The sequence below is a fragment of the Pararge aegeria genome, chromosome 3 (genome assembly GCF_905163445.1).
Source record: "Pararge aegeria chromosome 3, ilParAegt1.1, whole genome shotgun sequence".
Taxonomy (NCBI): Eukaryota; Metazoa; Arthropoda; class Insecta; order Lepidoptera; family Nymphalidae; genus Pararge; species Pararge aegeria.
Window position 1 is genome coordinate 5737650 of NC_053182.1, and position 27502 is coordinate 5765151.

Consider the following 27502-nt stretch of genomic DNA (forward strand, 5'->3'; position numbering starts at 1 on the left):
TGTTAGTGAAATAAGTTTGCTGGTTTGCATTTTAAGTAAATGTACAGATAGTCGATGTTCGTAATGTTGTGGCAAAGGGCCCGTCGTCAACCACCCGAATCGGTTACGGTTATCGCTTCTACTGTGTTCTGTCTCTAGCTGTCTTTTGATGTACCTACAACCACTGTTTAATAAGAAGATGATACGTATTATTATGAGTGTTATATTCTCTTTTTTTAGGGTTGTAAACTGTTAAGAGGAATACTTCGAATTATGTTTCTCTGTCACTGTGTGTAACTTACAACAAATATTAGTCTTTCGTTAGGAAAAACCTTGTATTTTCCTATGAAAAGTCTGTCTAATCTAATTTTGGATCTATTTGTTAATTTTACTTCAACTGTTTGAAATGTATTAATATTATGCTGGTCGCCATAAGTGCATAATTGTAGCGATTCTGTTATAGGTACCATACTACTGAACTCAAAAATAGTGCTATCCTTATCCACGAGAAAGGATATGAAAAGGGCAGCACTACTTTTGGATCAGTCAATTTAGTTAAGTGTAGAGTTTAGACAATCAGCACTAATATACAAATATTTTTTGCTAGAGGGAGCAGTCGGAGTATTAAAAGCTAATGCAGACGCAAAGCATCACTTACACTCAATAAAAAGTGTTCTTTAATAGTTTTTAGTATAAATTTTTCTCGAATGCAAAAAAAGCTCTAGTACTACTGATCTACAATATTTACGAATAGTAGACAGTGTCTTTCTTGGATCGTCGTAAAACGGAACAATTTTCAGCATGTAGGTAGTATAATTTACGACGTTACTTAGACGACTTGTATTGTGTACTTATTCCATTTATGTAAGTAACTTCAAGAGAGAAAGTGGGAGCAATCATGTTTAGGGTACAGTGCTCAAAGGGTCGCGTGGGGCTCTATTACTAAGCTTCAGCGGTCCTTTTATCCGTCAAGTCTGTCTGTCAGCGGGCAGTATGTCGTGAACCGGGGTAGGCAAAAAATTTTTCAAAGTACAAACTCATTGGTGTTTTGAGGTGTTTTTTACTCGATCTTAATAATATTAATATTGTGTCGTGCACCTTGCACGAAACCCTTTGTATCCAGTTAGACTCGTACTTAGCCGTTTTAATTACTTAATAACATTTTATGATTTTCATAGTGCTAATAAACTCGGGAAAGGTTTCTTTCTGCAAGTAGTCAATGTGTTGTGTAACCGTGCCGTAGCGAATGGATTGCTCATGCTTTCTTTGCGGAAATTCGTATCTATTTATTGGGTGCAAAACTACGGAAACCGGATTCAATAATATTACGACTTTCAATAAAATGATTGTAAGAAATCTGGGGGCCCGAGTCTGCTATAACAATTATGTGCCCGAGTCATGCCCGAGTCGATCAATGAGAAAAAGTACTGATGAAAAAAAATATTAACATAAGTTTACCTACCTACCTGTATTAATTAACATTATACAATTTGGCGACAAATAAAATAGACGGTCTCGTTTTTGCTGTTTGGATATATGTTACAAATAAACTTCATTGAATATTTGCGAAGTGGTGACACTTTTGATGTGCCGAGTTCGAATCCCAGCGCGCACCGCAAACTTTTCTAAAGTATGCATTTTAAGATATTCAAATATGACTTCCTTCAACGGTGAAGAAAACATCGTGCGGAAACCTGCTTGCCTGAGAGTTCTCCATAATGTTCTCAAAGGCGTGTGGAGTCCACCAACACCACAGCAGCGTGATGGACAACGGCCTAAACCTTTCTAAATGTGGGAGGAGACAGGTGCTCTGTGGCTGGTACTGATTTTATATGATGATGATGACGAAACCTTTTTTTTTCTCATTAGTACTTTTTGTCTTTTATCGATTATAATTACAATAACAGACTTTGGGCCCCGTTGAATAGCACTCAGGGATAAGTTTTTGTACCTACTCGAGCGTATATTAAAACTAGCAAACCAAAAGTGCAACTATAACCACTCGAATGACACGTATAAATATAGGTCTAACTTACTAACACGTTTCTATTGGTTATAAACTTTAATCGCTGATGATTACGTTCCATACAACCATTTTTAAAATAGAGTTTCATTTATTTAAAATACAGACGGCAATGTCCGTAACATTTCTGGCAAAAACCCAAGAAATAGAAAAATCAATGTGGGAAATCTTTCTTACTTTCCAAATTATCTCCACCTTCGCAACCTGCCTAGGTTTTCTACAAAGACTTGACTTTACATAGTCTCGTGTGACATAATTATTTATCTTATAGTGTAGTGTGTAGGGTCATAGATACCAAATGAATAAATGAAATAAATAAATAAATAAAATATTTAAGTAAGCTTAGTTTTATAATCATAGTAAGAAAATACTCATATCGTTATCAAATAAAATAAAACAACCGCGAAGACTTTAAGGTTTAGATTAATTTGTTAAGTGCCATTTACTATCTTTGATCTGCTAACAGTAGAGGAAATTATCATTCAACCTTGACAATAACCTTCTTTCTAGGGTCACGTTTCAACAGCTTTCTTAATTAAAATCTCAGAAAATTCATTGTTACAATTTAACGCAGTACTATACATTAATTAGCGTTTTTATTTTTTTTATTTTACTACAAGTTAGCTCTACCAGCTGAGACTGCAGCCAATCTCAGCTGGTTGTGACTGAGGATGCAGTCTAAGATTGTAGAGTTTTATATTTTTATAATTTTTTATTAGTGTTATTACCTACACTTGGAGGAATTATCAATTTTATAAAGTTAAAATGCATATAAACATTTTCGGAAACGACAGCGTTTGAACCTGCGACTCTCGGGCAATCGCGGCCTGAGCGCTTTCACCAATTAAGCTACGGCTCTCCTACCGTCGCTGCCGAAAATTAGTATATATGCCTCTCACCAGTCTTATAGCGACTATATCGTCATCTAGTAGGAAACGTTGCAGTTTCGATCTACTTTTTCAAAGGTCCAATTGTGACACGTTCCGAAAATTTTTATATGCATTTTAAATTTATAAAATTGTAGCGTTTTAACCGTTTAGGGTTATGGTAGTTATTTTAAACCCCTTACCCCGGATAGGTTTTTACGCGTAATCGTACCGGAACGCTCAATATCTTGGCGGCACGTATTTGGTGGTAACTAGCGACGATGGAAGCCTCTGCCAGATCACATTAGAGAGAATTCAGAAATTATAAATTGCACCTGCTAGGGATCGAATCCGGGACTTACTTACAAGTACATTACGTAATTCCGTCGACAAACAGAAACATAGATTATATCTATGTCTTGTTATGTGTGACAGTCACGATGGAGGTGCATGGTACCACGGGCGGTGAAAAGTTCTCGTAGAAAGCTTTAAATAGAACACGGTACCTGCCGCAGCCCGTAATCGCTGCCGATCGATATTTTGCATGATATAAAATTTCCAACTCTACGTGTACAGTTATGGTGGCCTAGCCTTCCCGGTAGATTAGGCCATTATGTTTCTGGTGACATTGTTAGTCGTTTGCACGCAGCACCATCAAAGATAAAGTGATCTTTCAGTAAAATGTTGATAACGTTTGAAGTATGAGGAATTTATAAGAAAACCACGCGGTTGCAGTTACGCTCAACTCACAATGGCGCAGACGATAATCCTTACTAATATTATAAATGCGAAAGTGTGTTTCTTTGTGTGTTTGTCCTTACTAAGTAACCAATCGACTTAATATTTGACACAGAGTTAGTTGAAAGTTAACGGAAAAGTTGACGGAGAGAAAAATAGGCTACTTTTTATATCAGGAATACAAACGGTTGCCACGGGAATTGTGATAAACGCGGACGATAGTATCAAATAAATACAATCAACTAAAATAACAACTATGTACCTAATTAGCTAAGTATTATTATTACATATTCCTTATTACGAATTTCGGATGGACACTTGCCGATAACCACCTGAGGGGTTGCTACGGCGTCACCGGGGGAGTGGGGAGTGAGATGAGAAGAGCCCCAGGGCTCGACGACATCGGGGGGGAGAGTGGGAGATGTCGACCCGAGGGTGCCTCCTGCGAGGGCTCGGACCTTGGCTCGGTTCGACGTTAATCTGAGTGTTGGTGGACTTTTGGACTAATCATTGTTTAGTCCGAACGCCCCCGTGACCGTGGTAAGGATCCACGTCCGGATGACGTCAGAAATCGGGGCCCTCGTCCTCGCCGGTGAAGACGTTGTGTTGGTTGTGTGTTTGTGTGCTGTTGGGACACATTGTCGGTAGTTATCTTTATTAACCGCACCACCACCTAGTATAAGTAGATAAAGTAGATAAATAAAAATAATGTAAAAAAGGAATTGGCTTACTTAAAATAACGTAGTAATAAGTAAGTAGTAACATGAAATATTAAATTTATTTAAATTATTAAAAAGATAGATAAATTAAGTTTTATATGCAAATTACTTCGCAGTAAAGTACATACTCGTTACTTATAAATGCGTAATATCTGGCTTTTATGTACATTATTATAATTATTGCCTACGTATTAAATGATTCATAGGTCTAGGAGTTGGCATAGCACAGCACCATCGAACCGCGAGGCTCTTAACTTATTATGATGTACAATTATAGAATAGAAATAAAATAAATAAGTGAACATATAATAATTACGTATGCGTATATAACGCGCGAGGAAGTATGAGAATTCCGAATAACTAAATAAAACCCTTATATGTTTTAGTCGTAAAGTACTCAATGCTTTACGACTAAAACAGCTGACAAATATACATTTTACCGAAGCAATACTGGCGCAATCAAGGCTGTATCGACCATAATATATCGACTACCGACCTATTGCCCTTCAGGTCACGGCTTCATAAAGTGCATTAAAGGCAAATTGTTATGCAATTAACGGTATTCAATGTCCACCAAAGTTTATTTGAATTGCCTACTACTGAGACTACTATTTCCTTGCCTTGAAATAAAGGGCCAGTTTTAGTAATGTTGCAGGAAATAGAAATTATATTGTACCCCGATTGTATCCCGTGACAGGGGCTAAAAGTTACTTGTCCATCTTCCAAAGCCCAGCAACGGGGAATAGGTGAAGTTTACCCCTTTTATTACCCCTTTAATTATATTATTCGGATATTATTTCCACATTTGTACCAATGCTCGGAGAGTTAATAAAGCTGGGGTTGTGTGTGTTTGTAATATGTTGTCCTTTCCCCGGGGAGAAAAATACTCACGCTATAAGAGTGCTTAGGAATAACATTGCCATTGTACGTTGTATGAGTAATATCTTAATATATATAAATCTCCTGTCACGATGTTTGTCCGCGATGGACTCCTAAACTACTTAACCGATTTTAAATTAAATTGGCACACCGTGAGCAGTCTGGTCCAACTTAAGAGATAGGATAGCTTAGATATTTCATTATAGTCGCAATTTTATTTTATTGCAAATTATTTATCTATAATTAATTGACAGTCACATGTACTCATTTAAGGCTTAGCGATACTAAATACGATAAAAACAAAATCAAACGCAGACGAAGTCGCGGGTAACAGCTAGTTTATTTTATGTTTAATGTAGTTTCCATTGCCTACCGGGTTACCTATTACAACTATTCAAAATAAATTAACAAAATAAAGTGTCCCACTTGCTTCAAATGCGTTTAAAATCAATAAATCAACACAAATCCGTTATCGTGATAAATTGAAGATTGAAGACCTCTGAGTTTACAAGCATTTGACTACAATTTGGCCGATTGGCGCAGTGGGCGCGACCCTGCTTTCTGAGGCCAAGGCCGTGGGTTCGATTCCCACAGCTGGACAATGTTTGTGCGGTGAACATGAAGGTTTTTAGTGTCTGGGGGTTTATCTGTATATTATAAGTATTTATGTTTATTATACAAAAAATATTCCCCTGTCACTCTCGAACCTATAACACAAGCTATACGCTTACTTTGGGGCTAGATGGCGATGTGTGTATTGCCATGGTATTTTTATTTATTTATCTGCACCTGGAAATGATGCAATCTAAGCATCACAAGCGATGATACAGTCTATGATTATAACGACTAACCGGTTAAGGGTATGGTTATATTAAGCCCATATCAGTAACGCATAGTATTTGTAATCTCTATATATGGAAGGGGATACCCACAAGGTTTGGATGTATCGAAATTATCTCTCTCATTTCATCTCTATTCTTATATGAGATGAGACCTTATTTAATTCATTAACCTATTATATGCGCCGAACACAGGCTTTCTGTTATAAAAGCTAAGAATGGTGCTTTGACACGCTGATCCAATGTGGCGCACTCTTTAAGCCTCGTTAAAATGTGAGGGTTTTAAAAGTCACAGATGATTCTTAGTTTTTGCAGTGAATTTCGAGTGCAGAGTGCATCAAAAGAAATGTAAAAATAATATTACCAAATAAACGTTGTATTCGGATAATAATCTCATTAGTATTATTTTGTGAATCCGTTTAAAGGGGCTCTACTGAGGAGCTCGTTAACTCGCTTCGTTTATACTTTATGTTAATGTCTAAATGTCGTAGACCGATCGTAGAATTATCTGCTACATGAAGCGCCCTTCTATTTAAAGAAATGGTGGTAAGGTCAACTGATTTGGGCCTTATCATTTAGTCGTCCTTTCTGATTTGGCCATCCATGTTTGCGCTTTCCGGTGAAGGATCGCCACCCCAGCATCTGGAGACCGCAACTTTCATCGGTTTTCCAAACTACCAGTATGTGCCCCGTCTATTGCCACTTTGACTTCACAACTCCGATGGTAACTCTAGTTCTTTAACGAATCTTCTCATTTCAGATTGGATCACGTAGTGATAAACTATCAACGCCCGCTAAGTGGCTCTGAGCTTTCTTTTTCTCAAGAAAGAAAGTGTCTTGTTTAAAACAAAGTAAACAGTTCATTTAAAATACACTATGTAACTTCATACGTTAATTGTATAAGAAGTGTTAACTTGTTCATATTTACTCGTACAGTTATATTATGCATAGCTAACTAACCGAAACGTATTTCTTTTCCAAGAAAGATACACAAACCTGTTTGTGTTTATTACGATTTCCCTCCAAATATTGTACCGATTTTGTGTTTTTTGCATCTTGATCACACATATATAGGTCGTCTGGATAAGCTTTAGACAAAAAATACATTAAAATTTAAAGTTATTCACTTTTCTGAAATAAAACAGGTCAAAATATTTTAAATTCAAAACACAAACGCAGCTTTACCGAATACAGCGATTGTACATTAAATTGTTATCATATTATTCCTCAATAGCCTAAAATAGTCCACTGTTGGACTAAAGGCCTCTACCAATGGGAGGGTTTTGTCCATAATAACTACGCCGCGCTGGCGGGTCGGTTGTAAACGTTATAGCTTTGTTATTAATTTGAGTATAGTTTACGAGTTTTTCGGTCATATTATGAGGAACAATAAATATGAACTCCTTCAGCCTCATTATTCAGCGGAAAAAAGCCGGCAAAAAACCAAAGAAGTACATCCTGGCTTAAAAATTTACGGCAATGGTTCGGAAAAAGTATCTACCCGATCGTTGTTCCGTGCAGCTACGTCCAAAGTCCAGATAGCCTTAATGGTTGCCAACCTCCAATAAGAGTCGGCACTGCAAGAAGAAGAAGATAGTTTACGAAGCACATCGTAGTACCTACTTGATTAGCGCGACCGCATTTCTGATAGCAATTTAGTTTTTACGAGTACGTAGGTAGGTTCATCTAGTGATCTAAACGTTCGTTTGGCGAACAATTAGCGCTCAATCAATCGAGTTGTAATTGGTTTCGATCCACCAAAAAGGTATTACAATTTCATGCGATCATTTTATATTTCTTTACATTTTTTAGGTCGTGCGTCGAAAAAATGTATACCAAATAACTACCACAATCCACCTATAAATGAATCAATAATTCTTAATTTAGGGACATGACTTGACTGAATATTATTATTATCTAAATATTATGATAAAACTGTAACTGGAAGATTTCTATACATTTAATATATTTTGAAAATTTTGATCTGGGATGCTTTACTGATACGATACTGAGTCCAAAACAGATTTTTATTTAATTTTTGTCTGTCTGTCTGTCTGTCCGACTACTGAACAGATTTAAATACAATTTGTCCCTTTTAATCTTGAAATGGGAAGTTTTTATATCCATAGAGAACTTATAACAGATTTTCAATATTTTTTTTGGCTAACCGCATATTTAATAGAACATTGTGCCTAGTTATAATTTGTCCAAGATTATTAATGATCTCAGGGAAAAGTTTTCCTTTAGCACTTTACTGCATGACTAAGACTAAAGGCCTCTCCTAAGCCATATAAATAACCACGCTGGGTAGAGGAATTAGTGGTTTCACTAATAGTAGTAGTGCAGAGGTGCCCGTTCTCTGTTACATTCTCATAGTTTACTCGTACGACATCCGCGACAATGCAGACCTACAGCATTCTTCTGCCGTCAACATGAGGCCAACATAATATATCTCAAACAACCTGCTATTAACGCTTTCAAACATAAAAGCTTTCAACTTTATACGTAATTGTATGTTAAAATGTCATGATTGCCCCTTTACGTTTTTGTTGATCTGTAACTTTTAATGTGGGTGGTTCGTATGTATTTCTATTCATACAGATACTATAAATAGAATGACCCACGTATTCGCTTTGATACCGTCGGAAATGGGAAGCAAATTCTATGCTTACGCAGGGACGCTACATCAGTTGCGACCTCGGTTCACACTCGACCTGTTCCCATTTCTCCAAAGTGCGTACCAATTTATATTTACCTGTTTTGCTAAGGTTTTTTGGGTTTTCCTATAACCAGAACGACTACTAGGGATTTTGAAAGAGCCAAATCCTAAAAATACATAGATTTGATTACATAATATATATCGATATCGAGAGCGTTCTAATAATGAAAAAAAATTGCGATATATTACCTAGTTTAAGGTAAAAAGATTTTTCTTATAATATATTTAAATTTAGATAATAAAACACATAAAGAGAACATATTTTTAATTCCTATCGCTTTGATTTTATGTGTGAATTGTAGAACTGCAAATTATTATGTTACAAAGATTTGGGATTACGTAATTCAAACAAAAAAATCGCTTCAGTATGTGAATCAATTGTTGATTGTAAATGTATTGATTGTAAGCAAGTTGGTACTTATGTAAATGTTTGCAGCTTAAACTATCGGATGTTATGTAAATATCTATTACCACTAAGTGGTTTAAAATTATAGGTATGGTAATTATGAAATATATCGACGTTATATGGTTGGTTTACCCGGGAAGTAGTCTTTAGATTTCCAAATAAAATGTGGGAAAATACTATATTCAATTGGGAATGTAAAGGCTCGCTCATACAGATTACATCGCAAAAATCCTACCATTATCTCGCTAATTTTAATTGTGTCTAACTCAGGCATTATTAAGGTCTGTTATTGTCTATTTACTGGAATGTAGTCTGTTTGTATAAGCAACAGCAAAAGCAGTGTTATTTCAAATGGTTGACATTGTTTTAGAATTATTATCCTAATTTTGAGGTGGTCAAGGTATTTCATATAAAACGGTCGTTTTGGCATAATTCTGCTTCAAGTCATAGAATTTAAGTCTGCATATGATTCACATTTAACTATATAAAGACTAACGTTTGTATTGTATTAATATGTCGGGATATGAGTTCATACTATCTTAGGTGTATATCTAATTAAAATCGCTTTAATATCGTTTATAGGCAGCGTATTTTGGCGGCTTTAGGTTTCCGCTCTACACCGTTACACAACCTTAAAAACTTAAATTTATTATAGTACTAGCTGATGCCTGCTTTCTTAAGACGTCCGTCCACGTAAAACCCGTGGAAACCGGTTTGTTTTCCTGGAATAAAAAAGTTATTCCAGTTAAACTAAATACCTGAAATCAAGTTGATAGGCTTCTGAGTTAGGACGTGAAGGAATGACGATCAAACACACACACTTTCAGATTTATAATATAAGTTAGGAAGATAGGTACGGATAAATATCTTTTTATTGGATCTGCTGTTGAAAGTAAAAACTGACCGCTCGACCACCTTATCTAACGTCGTGTTTGCGACTAAAACCTCGCTTTATATCTGTGTTACAACAACTTAATTACTGTGATTAGCAGATGAGCGGTGATTCACACGCGCACACCAGCAAAGTTTCCTTGTGTTGTGAATTGTGATTTCGAAGCTAAAGTTCCGAGAGAGTGTAGACAGTTTTGTGTAGGCGCTTGATAAAGTCATCGAGTTTGCAAAATAGCACCTCTATCTTGCGCGTGTATAGTAATATATATTAGATAATTACCAGATGTCCGCTGTAATTACGGTTTTATGATAATATTACACATTGATTTATGTATGTTACTGTGTTGTAACATCACAGTACGATTGACAAGTGTACGCTTGGTTTAAGGTTTCACATATCTGATTAAAATAATGCGTCATTTTACGATATTTTAATTTAAGAAAATAGGTAAATAATAAAATGAAGATACATCATGAAATAGGAAAGTGATTTGGATAGGACCAGCAGGAATGTTTCGGATTTTTTTAAGCAACTTCAAATAAAGCTGGATTTAGGTTAAACGTATGTTAACATTTGTAGATAAAATGGCAAGTGAATGAAGATGTCAAAAATATTTTGCAGTTCTACGTAAGAATACGATTTAATGCCACGAATATGTAATTCATGGTTATAAATGAAAAACCTGACAATGTTAAAGCAAGCATCCCGTCAAAAAAACGCACGCCCTCTCGGAACATATTACAAGCGTCATTCATGTGCTCTATTGAAGTTTTTCACGCGATCTCTCCTCGCCGCTACGAGAGAGCCAGTTGCTGCGTCCAACCCGTCCGCGCCGCGCCATAGTCACGATCTTTTTACTATTAATAATAAATTAATAAAATCATAATTTACAGATAATATTCGGAATGAAATAAATTGTATCTTCATCTATCGAGTAAAATAACTGCGTCAGGAGTGTACTTGTGTAACATCAGTTTTGTTTAAACATAATATTATTATGATTTTTTTGCACCATTTGTTTCACGTCGTCCGTGTAGCATGCAAATCATGATTTCATAACGTTCAGTGAAAATGTGTTGATAAACCAGACAATAGACATTGAAATAAAATTCCAAAGTTTTTAGATTGTTAATGAGAGAGAGTTTTATAAATTTGTATAACGTTATAGTTGCGTTGATGTAAAAATGTGATAAAGTTGATAGTGGGTTAAATTTTTGATGGTAAATTTAATCGTGGAAACAAGTCGTGCCGGATAGCTACAACAAGTGTGCCGTGCGACTGCGATTTCACCCGCGTCACGCACGTTCGTGTACTCGTCCATGGTAGTTCGCGAGTGTTTGCTTAGATTACAATAAGATTTATTTACGCATCCTGTGTCATTGAGAACACGTGAAACTGCCAGTCCCGCCTATAATACCTTGTGATAATAATCGTTATAGCCCATTTGGGCAGCGTTGCTTGAAATCCTAATCTGAGGATTTCAAGCAAGTTCTTACTTGCTTGAAATCTGAAAAGTTCTTAGTCCATTTTTATTATCTGAGGCAATCTGTGCATGTTACTGAGGCACTAATATGGTGGGGATAACAACGATAAATGATAATAAACATATCTTCGCGTGGTTACTCTTAAAATTAAATTCAGCTTGTTTTTTAGCTACGTTTCACATTGCAATACAAGATAACAAACGAATGTAAATGAATGGCGATTTTACGAACGTCAAGTTGGCTAACAAAACGTTAAATAATGAAGATCGTAACCTAATAAAATCCTTATGCGAAAAATAAGTAACATAAAGCTTTCTGGCTTTATGTTACTTATTTTTCGCATATTTCGCAAATATTTAACACGTTAACCTTTTCCTAGATACATAGTGATGTTTTGGTGAAGACAGCTTGAGGCGTTGAGATTAGCGATTTAAAATAGACGAGATGTGCCGGATTTATGTAATTTAATGCAATTAGGCAAAGGTGGCGAAGTAACTTTGCTTAGCACTATGTAGTGATGCTGATAAGTAGCTCTACCGGATTGTACGTGATAGTGAAAGTGCGCGTAGTCCGCGATCAGCTGAGCGGGAGGTTGACGTCTCGCTCGCGTGCCGGCGACGACATGGACCATGTGGAGAATTTGCGGCGTCAGTAAGGCCCAGCCAGTACTGTTCTGTAGAGGCATCGATGACGACTTTGTAAGCCTTATTAATAGTCTTTGGCGATGACCAAATAAAGGCGTCGAACCTGAGTCCCGTAGAGGCGTACAAACTTGCGCCTAAACTATGGATCTAATAGTGGCAGCCGTTAGGTCTGCGGAGGAGTCTTGTGACCAGCGGACGCAGGTTGTACGTCTTTGTTTGGTTTCGCCTTCTTCTCTCATCCGATTGAGGCATCTCGTAGAAGCGGTGATAGCCCAGTGGGTGGGAGCTCGACTTCACTTTCAGTGGCCGAGTTCGAATCCCAGCACGCACCTCTAACTTTTCTAAGTTATTTTCGGTTTAAGTAATTAAAATATCACTTGTCAACGGTGAAGGAAAACATCGTGAGGAAACCTGCATGCCTGAGACTTCTACATAATGTTCTCAAAGGTGTGTGGAGTCCACCAATCCGTACTGGGCCAACGTGGAGATCCGTGCCCTATTGTGGGCCGGTAATGGGTGCATATGATGAAACATTGACAACATTTTTTTACCAATACTTCAATTAATACAAAGGAATATTGTTAATAGTATTGCCCAATACATTTTTACGTCTGGTCTTCTATGGCTAATTGATTTTAATAAACCGACATATATAGCGTTACCTGATATGCGTAAATTAGTTGCTGACGTTGGTTGTTGACGTTCTGGGCTACTAATTATGAGGATGTTTTAATTTGCGCTATATAATTGCTCTGTATGGGAGTTAAATTACAAAGCTTTATTTAATTCATTGAAACATGGCCTTAACTGAACTATCTAGAAGTATTAATATTATAGTTGTGTACCTGCGTCATCATAAATAATGTAGAGTAGATTGCAATGATAATAATCAATGTTTTGAGAAGTAGGTTCTACGTTATTGAAATTCATAAACATTAACAAAAATATACTTACCTGCCATTAATGCCTATTTATCAGAATTTATTTAATTGTATGTAGTATGTTGTGTCTAGTCGTATATCAATTTAAATAACATAGTAAGTAAATACACGCTTATTCAAATTTTTAGCATCTTTTTTTTGTGCATATATGACGTGCACGCCATATATGCACAAAAGCATTAAACATTTGTAATGTGGTATTGATCAACTGGTGGTATGTTCCAGCAGCCGACATGGCGGTTGTGGGGCGAGGAGCGCGTGGACGGCGCCATCTACACGGTCTATCTCAAGAAGGTGCGCTACCACCGCCCGACGCGTTGCGCTTCCAGTGTAAGTAACCGTTGTCTGACATATCTTCTCCTTCTTCTTTTAGTGCCCTCTCCTATTAGAGGCTATCAACTATTATTTCAAGTGAACTTTATTAACCACTTCTCTAAATAGTGACTTTGTATTCATATTAAACCACTGACCCAGATCTTTCAGCCAGGAGTCGCTTGCCCTTTATCATGCTTTGACTTTTGAGCAAGAGTAATTTGTACCTTGGATAGCGCAATATATAATGTATTTTCCAGATATCCGAGCTTTTTCCTATGCACATCGATCATCAGCAATAACATGCAATCATCTCCCAACGGGAAGGTTTTCCCTTAACCACGCAGCGTGGTGGGTCTATGTTTAAAAGGTCTCTCGTCAATGAGGGTTGGGGTCTGCGGACAATTGTTTAGGAAATGATTTAGGTTGACTTATTACTGGCCAATATTCAGAATGAGAAAGCCTACACGCTCGCCAAGTGCCAATTGGTAGACCTCACATAGCTTTGAGAACTTTATGGAGAACTCTCACTCACGCAGGTTTCCTCACCTTGAAGCAAGTGATATTTTGATTACTTAAATTAAAAAGGCACATAACTCCAAAAATTTGGTGGTGTGTGTAAAGAAGTCAAACTCGGCCCCTGAAAGAGATACTAAACCCCTTACTACTAGGCTTATGACGATGATGACATACGTTGTTTTATTATTATTTTGTTACTAAAGGAAAAACGTACGTAAAATTCAGTATTAAAAAATTTTTGACAGTTTTTTAAGACTGTTGGGTACTTAAACTAAAACAATTTACGGCGATCGGGAAAAACAGTGGCATAAAAAAATATTTTATGCGTAATACAGTTTAGTAGTATACCTAACTCAATTGATGAATCACCATTCACAATGTTTGATAACATTGTTTATTTGTTGCATTCATGACTTACAACTAGTAGTGGGTAGGTGTGGTTTTTCTGAGTAGGTATAGGAGTCGTCAAATAAAAAGAACGAAGACCCTTATTGAATGCGACTGTATTCATTCATCTATTCATTTATTTACTTAGATACATCCGCAATGTATTTTTACATCATTAATCGATACTAATATTTTAAATGCGAAAGTGTGTTTGTTTGTGCTTACTTTACTCTCTAACTCAGCAACTAATCAACTTGATTTTTGGCATAAAGGTAATTTAAAGGACCGACTTTAACATAGGCTATAGGCGAAAAACCAACGCTTCCCACGGGATTTGTAAATAACCGTAATAAAAACTGTCGAAGAGCACAAGTAACAGCTAGTAACTTAAAAATGTTCTGTCTAGTGCCTTTACACCATCAATTCATCATCATCATCCTTCACCCTCAGCCTATGAAAGGTCAGCTGCTGGGCTCAGTAAAGGGGCGTATTTATTCCAATAGGTCATTAACGATTTCTCCTCCCACGTGTTAGTAATAATAACTGGGATCAAGCGACGGCATAAGGACGTCTTTGGTATATAGTATTTATCACGATTAAACTCACGGGTCAGGTCAAATATTGTCAAGTATAAAATATAATAAATAAATATACTACGAAAATACACACATCGTCATCTAGCCCCAAAGTAAGCGAAGCTTGTGTTTTGGGTACTAATAGCTGATGAATACTTTTATGAATATAATAAAAACAAATACTTATAATATACAGATACAGATAAACACCCAGACACTGAAAAACATTCACGTTTTTCTCAACACAAAAACACAGACATTTTTCCCGTTGTGGGAATCGAACCCACGGCCTTGGTCGCGGAAAGCAGGGTCACTGCTCACTGCGCTAACCGGCTGTCAAAGAGTATATATTTTCTTTGTTTAATTTTATTCTTAGAACAAGCCCGGAATCAGAAAATCGGTGCGACTGTATGAGTTCATGAATATTGAATTTTATGACAATAAACTAGGGAACGATATCTAAATAAAGCCATGACAACGACGCACTGTTTATTATTATTGTAACTCCATAAAATAGGCAATGTTCATTTTGCGAGACAGCTGCAATACAAGCTGTATTTCTCTTATCTCAGTAACTAATTGTATTTTTAGAACAATAGGAGCGCTATATCATTGGAATTTTTTGCTTTTACCTATTGGAAACAATACAACACACGTCCTTGCAAATGTATAAAAGTTAACATACATGTTTATATTTACCATGGCCTAAGGTACCTAGGTATAAGAGGGAAAATCACTGTTGTGTCAAATCAAATGGTGGCTTGGATAGGTGCGGATTCTTATAAATTTTATCAAGCAGATAGACTGCATCTAGAAAAGGGTAAAGAATACTTAGTCCGGGAAAACAGACGGTTCCTGCGGGATATAAAAAACTAAACGTTTACTGACGTAGGTATGTACGTATTAGAGCACCGACCTTTCACAGGACAGCGGAGGAAATCCCGCGTCATATTCATTGATTTCATAGTATTGATCACTCATCGAATGCCTCGAGATTAATTCATTTGAAAAAAAGGCCAATTTACGTTGTTCGTTTCAATAACTATGACTAAATATCATATTATAAGTATTTGAGTAGGCACTCTTATTTTGCATCTTCTACGGCTCTTGCGCCTATTCTTAATCTTGGAGTAACCTGACTGACAGAAAGACTGAATGACTGATCTCATCAAACTGACCAGCCCCGTTAGTTGGGCCAGTCAGGATTCACTAAGTAATTTCAGGTCGTTGCTAATCGGATCTTTCATCTCCATAAAATTGCTGTCACAATTAGTGGTTTTGTATGAAGAAGACTGGTTGGTAACCGATAAGAAAATGTAGATTGATTAACTTAATGATGAGATGATGGTGGTAACAAAAAGCCATTTTGCTATGGGTTTCTTCTTAGACCAGGGCGCGTTTTGAACCCTCGTTGCTTCAGTTTTAAGTTTATGAATGCAGTTATCGCCATCACTACTTGTTTATATGTAATGAACTCACGAAAAGTGCCATAAACGAGTCTATTTGATAAAGAAATATTTGACTTTGACTTTTATATGGCTTATCTGATTAATCTAATCTGAATTGTCTGAGAGTGATTTATCTTTAACATTTTCGCAAACGTTATGCTACAGAAGGTAACTAGTATCACTTGTAACTTGTACACATGTTTTATTAGGTCATAAACCTATACAGGTATATATGTGCTAGCCTACTATGGCATTTTAAACTCATAAAAACGGATAGTGGGACAAAGTTGTTTATCTAGCAGTGCACGCGAGTCATTATACGAGCCATTACACTCCCAGCCATGTTCCAAAGACTCTTGAAGGCCATAATGCACTTAGGCTCCAGATACCTTATGCATACCTACTAAGATATATATATATTTTTTATAAATTTAAAAAGCACATAAAAAATATCGGAACCGACAGGATTTGAATTTTGATTTTTCCAATTAAGCTACGGCTCTCCTACCATCGATACCGAAATTAGTATATGCTGTACAGTCTTACAGCGACTGTAAAGTCCTACACCAAGTGTACAGTCCTACAGCGACTGTACAGTCGCTATAAGACTGATGTCTTAATAATTATTATTGTAGTAAGTTGTGATAGCTAAGTAGTAAGGGCTTTGGGCTCCCTTTCGTCGGGACCGAGTTCGATCCCTGGCACGCAATTATGACTTTTTGCATTTTGGGCAATTAAAATATAACTTGTTTTAACGTTAAAGGAAAATTTCGTGAGAAAACCTGCTTGCCTGAGGGTACTCTATAACGTTTTCAAAGGTGTGTAAATTCTACCAATCCGCACAGCGTGGTGGACTACGCTCTAAACTCTTCTCATTCTGACCTGAGACCCGTGCTCTGTAGTCGGCTGGTAATTTATTGATAATGGTGTTGTTGACGCAGAACGTAAAGATTTATAGAAAATTAGAAATGGTACATTGTAAAGTCAACATTTCCTGAGGAAGCTATTTTATTCTGTATATGTATGTAAAATCTTGTTAATATTTAGATATATTGCATATTTTTAGTAGTTATCATTTAGTATTTTGTACAATTATTTGATCTATACCACAATAAAATCATCTTACTCACATCCTGGGGTAGCTGGTAGAGATCTCTAATAGAGATAAGATGCTATTTTTATTCTGCATTAGTATGTAGAATCTTGTTAATATTTAGATTCATTGCATATTTTTAGTAGATATTATTTAGTATATTGTACCTTTATTTGAAATATACCACAGTACAATCATCTTACTCACATCCTTGCGTAGCTGGAAGATTTCTCTTATATAGATAAGCTTTCCTATGTACACTTCATGTATCATATGTTCTCCATCACAATGTTCATAAATAATAAATAAATAAATGCTCTGGTGTTAGAGCTTAAAGTTTGTTCTCTACAAACTTTTACACATTGCAGGAAGATCTGTTTGGTTATTTTTTTATTTTGGTGTGGTGTTTATAGATTAAATAAATTCTAATCTACACTGTACATAATTGCCTGGTTTTCGCAGATTATATATAGCACACTAGCTTAATGTTCATTGTATGTCATTGAATCTGCAAAGTAACGCCTGCTTTTATTCTAATGCAGTATTTATCATAATATAAAAATTTATGAATGAATGTTTCAAAACAGACTCTTAAGCCTCTTTTAAAGGTCAATCCTGGCCCCAGAGTTCCATACCTGGACGCACCACAAACCTTCCTATAGGGATGACCAGCTAAGAAACCCCTAGTTCTGGAGCCAAAGCTCGCTGTCCAACTCCGTCCACCAGTCCCATACCTGGACGTACTTAACACCTCTCAGAGTAAGTTAATTCCTAGGTCCATCCACTATGACCTCAGCCCGACCTAGAAGCGGCCCTCTATAGGACTCTGGTCTTAATTTATGATTATAATACATTATTAGCTGACTACTAATTGGCTTATGATTTTATCAGTCACACGAACGTTTTTTTTCACCATTATCGTCTTGTGCCCCTTATAGTGCCCCTAGTCGGGGGACATTATTGGATCAGAGATAATAAGTAGAATTTAATGATACTTTTGATTTAGTACATCCGGTACCTCGTGCCGAAAAACATGGAATCCAATTTTCATATCGATAAACCGACATAAAACTTACAATACAACTTCGAATACAACCGTTTGTTGGGTGCATTCCACCACAATGCTCCAATGCAGTGCCTCATTAGATTTTAATAAATTATATAGGTGTACCTATTGGGCGTGTACGGTACACTAGGTACACCTGTGTCCAAAAAAAAAGTCAACACGTAAAGTATGTTTTTTTGTACACCAGGTTCTGATGTCATGAATACAGTTATTTCGATGATTTCTACTTTCTGACTTTAGTCTATAGTTTTGCTTTCTATTCTTTATTTAAATACCTAACGATAATTTATATGTAGACATTTGGTATAAGTATAGTTGGTATTAATGCTATCCAATCTGAATATCTATGAATGTTTTACATAGACTAACGACTTCTTTATAATTCTCACTAGCATAATATCACTCTAAGCTTATGCGTGGAAGCCCGCTCGCTTTCCCCTGCGGTAAATCGAAATTACCTATGTTTTAAACTTGAGTATCTAAACCAGTTTCTAAAAACTTGCCGCACGTTCATAATTCAGTTTCCATTCTTCAACTTCCAGGTATTGATGAGGTAAAGACACTAAAACTTAATTTACATACCTATAGAATATAGAGTTCTCGTGCTCGTTTAATTTTATTTTTTATCTGAATTCATACTTAATTCGTATGGTTATAATTAACCTTTATTGTTTGATTGATAAATGATAACTGCCGTATTTGTCTAGTCATTAGTTCAACTGTGGATACGGGGTCATGGACTCGATTCTCAGGTTGGATCAAAAATTATGAGGAAAAAATTGACCTTGTTTCGTCGGAGATTAGGCAACTAAATAATATTTAAACAGAAATATTTATTTGAATTTGAATATTTTTAATTTTTTTTTATTATATCTGTATGAAACAAAATATCTAAGTCATCATCATATCACCAAATCATAATATCAACCCATTACCGGCCCACTACAGCACTGGTCCCCTCCAACAGTGAGTAAGGTTTACCACGCTAGCCCAGTGCGAATTAATGGGCTTCACACGCTTTTGAGAGTATTATGGACAATTCTCTGGCATGCAGGTTTCCTCACAATGTTTTCCTTCACAGTTAAAGCAAGTGATATTTAAATTGTTTAAGACACACATAATTGGAAAGATAGAGGTGTAGAGGAGCTGGGTTTCGAACTCAGCCAATCAAAAGTTAAGTCGTACAAACCACTACGTTATCAGCGCTCTACTTATATTTCATCTGAAAATTACAGGAGTAAATAACTGGTTACATTACAGGAGTCAGACGACGAGATCTCACACCTCGAGTGGGAGACGGTGCGCGTGCGCTTCGTGAAGGCTGGTACGGTCGAACGGCTAGTTGAGGCGTTGGCCACCGACGATGGCGAGCTCGAGTGCACTTACGTCAACGTCTTCCTTGCCACATACCGGTAACTATCAGAATCTTTAATACCAGATTTTTAATACTTAAGACTTTACTGAAGACGTTTAAACTCTGTTTCTGTTTTACTATTCTTATTATGTAAACAGTTAACGCCACTACATAAAGTGGGCTTTCGATCCGCTAATCTTTACTAATGTTATAAATGCGAAAAAAAACGGTTCCCAACGGGATTTGACGGGATTTTTAATATTATTTTTTAGTTCATTTGCGGAGTGCAGCCGAGTGCTGGACCTGCTCTTGCGGCGGTATGAGGCCCTGGCGGCGGAAGATGTGCTCCCCGCGACAATCGACACATCGCAGCAACATCGAAAGTTAGTTTCTTCATATCAATGCACTTTTAACTGTCTTACACTCCTTCAAAACTCCGCTGTTGCTTGTACATTCAAATTTTTATAATAAGGATATTAAGATTAGGACAAGGCTTACCTACTACCATCTCGTAAAGCAGCAGTATTTTTATATTGAAGTAGTATTATATAACACAATTTTAACATCTATTCATTGATTAGAGATGTCATTTAAAAATAATACTGATTATGCGATGGTAGTAAACTTCCAGATAGATCGGCATTTTAGAAAGGATAAAAAAAATGTATTTCTGGAAATGGTGATTTTTACTATTCGACAAGTAGGTACTGGAGGTGATTTTTTTTATGTATTTGTTACATTACATAATTGAAGTGGTCACCGTAAGTGTAGCCTGAATAAGCAGTAAGAAAGGATCTATTTATGAGCATTTCAAATAATACATTTTCCGCGGGTAGCTACATAGACGCTGAAGTTGGTTCTGCAAGTTTTGAATCGTTCGCGCCAAATAATATCGCGCGCATTGTGTTTCAAATGAAATTGATTTGCCCTGAGCAATTGCGACAGGTTCTTCAGCAGGGTAAGGCATTAAGCGAGGTACATGTAAAATGGAAAGTCCTTCTCGATTACGAATTATAAAGAACTTAACAACACTCCATTTTTGTTACATGTCTTATTATGTAAACAATCTTGACGGCCGATTGGCGCAGTTTGCAGCGACCCTGCTTTCTAAGTCCAAAGCCGTGGGTTCGATTCCCACAACTGCAAAATGTTTGTGTGATGAGCATGAATGTTTTTCAGAGTCTGGGTGTTTATATGTATATTATTCATAAAAATATTCATCAGTCATCTTAGTACCCATAACACAAGCTACGCTTACTTTGGGGCTAGGTGGCGAGGTGTGTTTTGTCGTAGTATATTTATTTATTTATAATCTATCAATTACTTTTAAGTGTAAAGATGATTTTAGAAATATTAAAAAAAAAAAAAAGTGTACATTCCTCACCTATTTTTATTTGATTTGTTTTTATTTTTTTTATGGTAGTTGATTAGCTATCATTTTTAAAGACTACTGTAGTCTGTCTCCGAAACTCTTTAGCAGATCTATTTCAAATGACAAAGTTATGCTCGAACGTACATAAAACAAAATATAAACATCAAAATTGATAACCTCCTACAGGAAGGAAGACGGTTAGAAAGGATTGTTTACACAATAAGACAAGTTAGAAAAAATAGTTGTACTTTTATGCATGTGTGAAGTGCACTGTTTCCGAGTACTAAAGATCATTGGTTACGGATTTTGTAGGACTCTGGTGGCATGTCTCCACGTTTGGCTGGACACCTACCCGGAGGACTTTCGGCAGCCCCCCCACCACCCCGCACTGCAGCAGCTTCTCGCCTTCACACAGCTCCACCTGCCTGGCTCTGAGCTACACTCGAAGGTTGCTTTACTTTCTCTTTTATGCTGGACTTAGTTAAGGAAAAACGATCGAATCCATTGTGATACTAATTTTCTTAAGCTTTTTTTTTATAGTAATAATTGAAGGACTAAGTCGATGGCCCACCTGATGGTAAATATAAAACTATCTTCTCTTAACCGAACAACATGTTGCAGGGCATACAATGCGTCCTGCAACGTGCCGCCCTGTGTCCATCAATTTGAGGCATAGGTGTTAAGCCTCATGTGACTGGAACGCGAAAATCTTTACCGCTTGGCAGCAGTACTAAGCATGGCGGTACTTCCCGGAAGAGTTCTGTCAAAAAACTGCTACTGCTGAACATAAAACACAATCGAATTCAATTCAAAGAGGAGAAGGACACGGTGACTTTATTTTCAAGGCGCCAAAAGTGTCAGACGAGTATCTCTGGAACTAATACTAAGTCATTAAAATTTTAGTTTTTTGGACGCTCAAATTATAGTTCCACTTATAGTTTACAACAGCCCGTCCGGTGGTTATAGGTTATAGAAGTCAGTGGCCACTTAGGTCTAAAGCAAATTTGGCAACGAATCACGAGTTTAAGGTTGGGTTAGGTTAGGTTAGTTAAAGTCTTATTAATATCAGCCCCGGTCTAGGTAATTGGCTGCACAGCTCAAGTTTCAATATAATATTGGGAATATTAGGATATATACAAATACAAAGTGTAATGAAAACCGAAATATACAACCGAATAACATGCTTTAGAGGTACATTATTCACTGACTTAAGACTTATATATAGACTGTGAAAGCGAAACTTTAATTGTTTTTGAGTAAACCACTGCTATAGTTTTTACTGAAAGAAATCAAATACAGCACAACATGACATGCAAAATTAAAATAAAGTGCTTCTATCACTCTATTAGCGGCGCGTCGCGTAGCGTAGGTAGATATAGGTAGATTTAATACTTTTACAGTGGGATATTCATATGAAATATCCTTATGTACCCATCAAAAGTATTTCGTTATTCGGTTTCACATTGTAAGAAGTAATATAATTATTCTTAAAATATTCATAATATTTTAAGAAGTTTTTACATATATTGCAGGTATTGCAGAAGTTAGCGATATTCAGTGCGGAACGAAATGGCAGTGGCGGCGGTGGTGGCGTGTGCCTCGCGCCCGGCATGCGCGTGCCGGCGCACCACACCAGCGCGTACCGCCTGCCGCACGTGCCGCACCGGCACTTCGCCGAGCAACTCACGCGCATGGACATGGAACTGTTCAAGAAACTCGTGCCGCACCAGTGCCTCGGTGCCATCTGGTCGAGGAGGGATAAGGACCGCTCCCATGATGCCGCTACCGTCTTAGCTACAGTTAACCAGTTCAACGCGGTCTCCTTTCGAGTCATTTCCACGGTGCTCGTCGAACCCAACTTGAGGCCCATCGACCGATCCGACATACTCGCAGCGTGGCTCGACATAGCCCGTGAATTGAGAGTTTTGAAAAACTTCTCGTCATTGAAAGCCATAATTTCCGGATTACAGAGTAATCCTGTGTATAGGTTAAGGAAAACGTGGGCGTTGCTGTCTAAGGAAAAATCCGAATTGTTTGAAGAATTAGCGAGAATATTTAGCGAGGACAACAACCGCTGGGCACAACGAGAGCTTCTGATGAGGGAAGGGACTGCGAAGTTTGCTGATACGGTCGGTGAAAATGACCGGCAGTTGCAGAAGTTGCTTCACGAGCGCGGCTCACCGGGCGTCAGCCACGGTACTATTCCTTATCTAGGCACGTTTTTAACAGATCTCACGATGATAGATACTGCCATTCCCGACACAGTTGCCGATGGACTGATTAACTTCGACAAGAGAAGAAAGGAGTTCGAAGTACTAGCTCAAATAAAGTTACTACAGGGTGCTGCAAACGCTTATCACTTGCCAACCGACCCGATGTTCGACAGATGGTTCGATTCAGTGATAGTGCTAGACGACAGAGAGGCGTACCAATTGTCCTGTCAAATTGAACCACCAACAAATCCACCGAAAGAACGGCGCGCCAAGAAAATCAATGAGAACAACAACCACTGCCATCGAAAGAATGATTCTATCGCAAGCACGAGTTCTAGTAGTAGTTCACAGTTTTACTGCGAGACTGACGGCGCCGCGAACGCCTGGAAAAGAGACAGCTTAGAACGACGAACGTCACCCACTAGATTATCCCATGGTTCCTCCTCATCATCGTTGCCATCATTAGATATATCGGTTTCAAGCGCGAACAGTGGTCAGAAGCAGCCGAACGGCAAATTGCCAGCCACGAGTCCCGCTCATGCGAATAATCGGTCAGGGCCAGACTTCTACATTATTAGAGTGACGTACGAATCAGATTGTGTGGAAACGGAAGGCGTAGTGCTATACAAGTCCATAATGCTAAGTAACAACGAGCGGACGCCGCAGGTGGTTCGCAACGCCATGCTCAAATTGAATCTCGACGGCGATCCTGACGCCTACACTTTGGCACAAGTTCTGCCTGACAAAGGTATGTAACTCTTGATTTTTTGCTTGACTTTTTTTACTCTTTCCACTCATTACATCTCTTTAATTTTTATTTGAGACAACTCGAGACTAGTTGACATCTGACCCGACCGAATGCCAAGACTACTTGAATTGAAAAATTTTTTTTTTGTTATTAAAATACCCCATGTTTTTGAATGTAAAGTATAACCCGATAATTACGCATGCTAACATTAAGATCTACTCTTAGATATTCTATTTCTTTTTTTCCCCTCTAACAGTAATCCCACCTGATGGTAAGCGAATATGCATTCTAAGATGGTAGCGAGCTTAACTTGTAAGGGGTATATTAAACGTTTACAGCATATATTAAACGTATACTCATAATCGGTTTCTAAAGAAGCATCTTAACGTAACATTTACTAGCTTGATGCCAAATCTTTGTCGGTAGGGTAACACTTATAAGATCAAAAGCTTGACAAACGTACGTACGTACGTACGTAAACGATGTGCGGGTGTGTACGATCACAAGCTGCCAGTGAGGATGAAGACCTGCAGCAAATGTGTTTGTATTTCGAACGTTGCAGTAAAATTTTTGACTTCTCAAAAACATAGCAACTCTAACCCGAACCTTGCCAAGACTTGGAGTAATGTCTCCTTTGCCCCGCTTAGTCTAGAACTTTAAGGTTTGGTTATGCTCACACTAGTTAATTAGTTAATGGTGCAGTTTAAGATTAATTGTTGGGTATGGCATTATATTCAATTCATATATAGGGGGTATATCAGTTTTTATGCCCATAATTTATTTATAAATAAATTAGGTAGGTGGGTAGATTCTACCGAGAAGTCCCGCAATAAAGTCAACGGTTGCTCACTTCTAACAAAATATTACAATTTAACAATCACTTTTCTATTTAGTGTGAAATGAAGCGAAGCGGCTTTAAGCAATCATGTCATGTTAAATAAAAGCTTGTTACAATATCTTTCTTTTTTTTCAGAAATGTTGTTGCCAGCGAACGCTAATGTTTATTATGCAGTCAACACGGCGTATAACTTAAATTTCATACTAAGGCCACGAAAGAATCAGCAGGATGAGCCTATTGTGAACGGAAAAGCCAGGAATAAACGAACTTGATTAAACCTCACCATGCAATCGTTATGTTGCTGTTCGTTTAATGTGTAAATACATCCCCTTGAAGAAAAGAATACTTTAGGACAACGTTAGACAAAAGACATTTTCATTATTTGTAAAAATATATTCATTACTTCCATTAGGGCTACAGTATTTGCTCGTGCCTCATATTTATTTAATATTTGATTAAATGATGCTTGAAAGCTGCGCTTGGAATGTGTCATGTTCGAACGCGTTATGTCCAGTTTGTGAAGCACTATAAATGACTGTAACGTATCTAATAATCTCTTAAATACCTCTCTATAATGTATACTTAAAACGTGGAGTTCCAAGCGTAAGTAATAAATATTTAATAAGTAAAAAAAGACTTTAGAAGAAGCAAACAACAATTTGGTTGGGTTTCTGTACATATATAAATATCTACATATGAATGTTTTTTTTTGTTTGCCTCAATACACTGAGATTGAGGTTTGGTTTAAAAAAAAAATTAGCAAAAACCCAATGAAAAAATCCAAGAAACCTTTACTTGACAAAAACCGATATCAAGCTAATAACAGGTTCTTGAGAATCGGTCAACCAATGTTTGGGAAAGAACTTGAGAACCTGTTCTTAGCAGGTTGTCGTTTAATTGATACGGGCTTAAGACTTCATGGTAAAAACTTTGCACAACCATTCAAAACCTCACCATCCGCGATAGTCATGCTGTATTAATATTTTTGTTCAAACTTGTAATGTTAAAGTACAAAAGCCTCTATTCAGTAACTTTTCTCTTCAGTAATACAGATTTCCAACCAACAGTTTTCTAAGAAACTCAATAGCTATATATATCGCTGTCTTCATCTTCACCGAAAAGTTTGTACGGAGCTGACGGATCATTAGTTCGAAACTGTCAGAAAATTTACTGAATACGGGGCCAGTACTTATACTGTTATTTTTAAATTAACAAACGTATTAAGAGTTAAATTTTTATGAAGTCGTCAATTATTAACTTTTGGCCATAAGTATATTTTTTAAACATTGATACCGACGCTGACTACTAATATATTGTCAATTTTTTCTCACCAGTCTTATGAATAGACATTAAGAAATAATAAAAGGTACCAATAATAAAATTATCTTTTTAATTACACAATTTTGTATTCAAACTGGTGAGACAAAATGAACTTTATTAAGTATGCATGAATTGTGTATTTGCTGTTAATACTTTTTAATACTAATAATATTTGTATAATATGTACGTGTGTGTGTAAATAACATGCTCTCAATGCCACCTGTAAATTAAGTGTTATATATTTTGAATTACCTTTTATGTGATCGTTTATCCGTATTTGTATATATTGATTAAGAAATAATATCTATAAATAAGAATCTCTTAAACTAGGATTCCTGTAGTAATAATACTAAGCCAAAGGCGATATATTTGTATGTAAAGGCAAGGTGCTGTTTACCTTTTGTATTATAAATTTAGAAGCTTTAAAATTTAATACGTTTATAAACCGAATTTCAACTTACTTCTTATAATAATTATAATATAATGTTTTCTACCTGCTAAATAACACATACAAAGCATTGGCAAATTAATAAAAAAAAGTAGATGATCTAGAAGTATGTATAGTAAATATATGAAATAAAAGACTTACTAGCTAATTCATTTTTACACAATTTATGTATTTAACCTAAACACAATTTAAACTGCATTTGTAATAATATATGGTACGTGCCTATATGATATTGTATTCTATTTATATTCTTGTTTTGGGGCATTTAATACTAACTGTTTAATACTCTATTATATCATTAAAAAAAAACGTGTCCATGTTACCCACAATTGTAAACCATACTCTGAATCATATAATACATAACCCTGTTTGTAAATTATGTAGATTTGTAATCTGTAGCAGTGAACCAATGTAGCTCTCACCAGTGGCCCCGTGTAACGTGTTATATATTTTTATGTAATAAAAACTATTAATAATTTAATTTGTTTCGCTTTCATACCTAACTTTTCCTCTGAAATCTTATATCAATAATTAATAGACTAGAAAACTACAGAGTGCGACAGATTTCTGATTTCCAATGATATTAAGATATTTTGCTGCGTGACTAGACCTGTGTCTCGAAAGCAAGAAGGCAAATGTCAGATTTACCTATGATCAGTTTAATAGTTTATACGTAAGAT

At 36.6% G+C, this 27502-nt stretch overlaps 1 protein-coding gene across 7 annotated transcripts in view; it reads left to right on the top strand.

The window, feature by feature from the left end:
- Positions 1 to 27300, top strand: part of LOC120637345 (ral guanine nucleotide dissociation stimulator) — a 55172-nt gene extending 27872 nt beyond the window's left edge. For 3 of the 7 annotated variants that reach the window (XM_039909152.1, XM_039909147.1, XM_039909148.1), the window contains 6 exons: positions 13355 to 13459; positions 19790 to 19941; positions 20156 to 20266; positions 21568 to 21703; positions 22788 to 24216; positions 25190 to 27300. In XM_039909152.1, the coding sequence (XP_039765086.1) occupies positions 13355 to 13459; positions 19790 to 19941; positions 20156 to 20266; positions 21568 to 21703; positions 22788 to 24216; positions 25190 to 25326 (2070 nt within the window). In that variant the 3' untranslated portion in view covers positions 25327 to 27300. Of the gene's footprint in view, positions 1 to 11623; positions 12243 to 13354; positions 13460 to 19789; positions 19942 to 20155; positions 20267 to 21567; positions 21704 to 22787; positions 24217 to 25189 lie in introns of those variants that run through there. The other 4 variants (XM_039909153.1, XM_039909149.1, XM_039909150.1 and 1 more) reach the window with 3 other exon arrangements.
- The last annotated feature ends 202 nt before the right edge of the window (positions 27301 to 27502 follow it).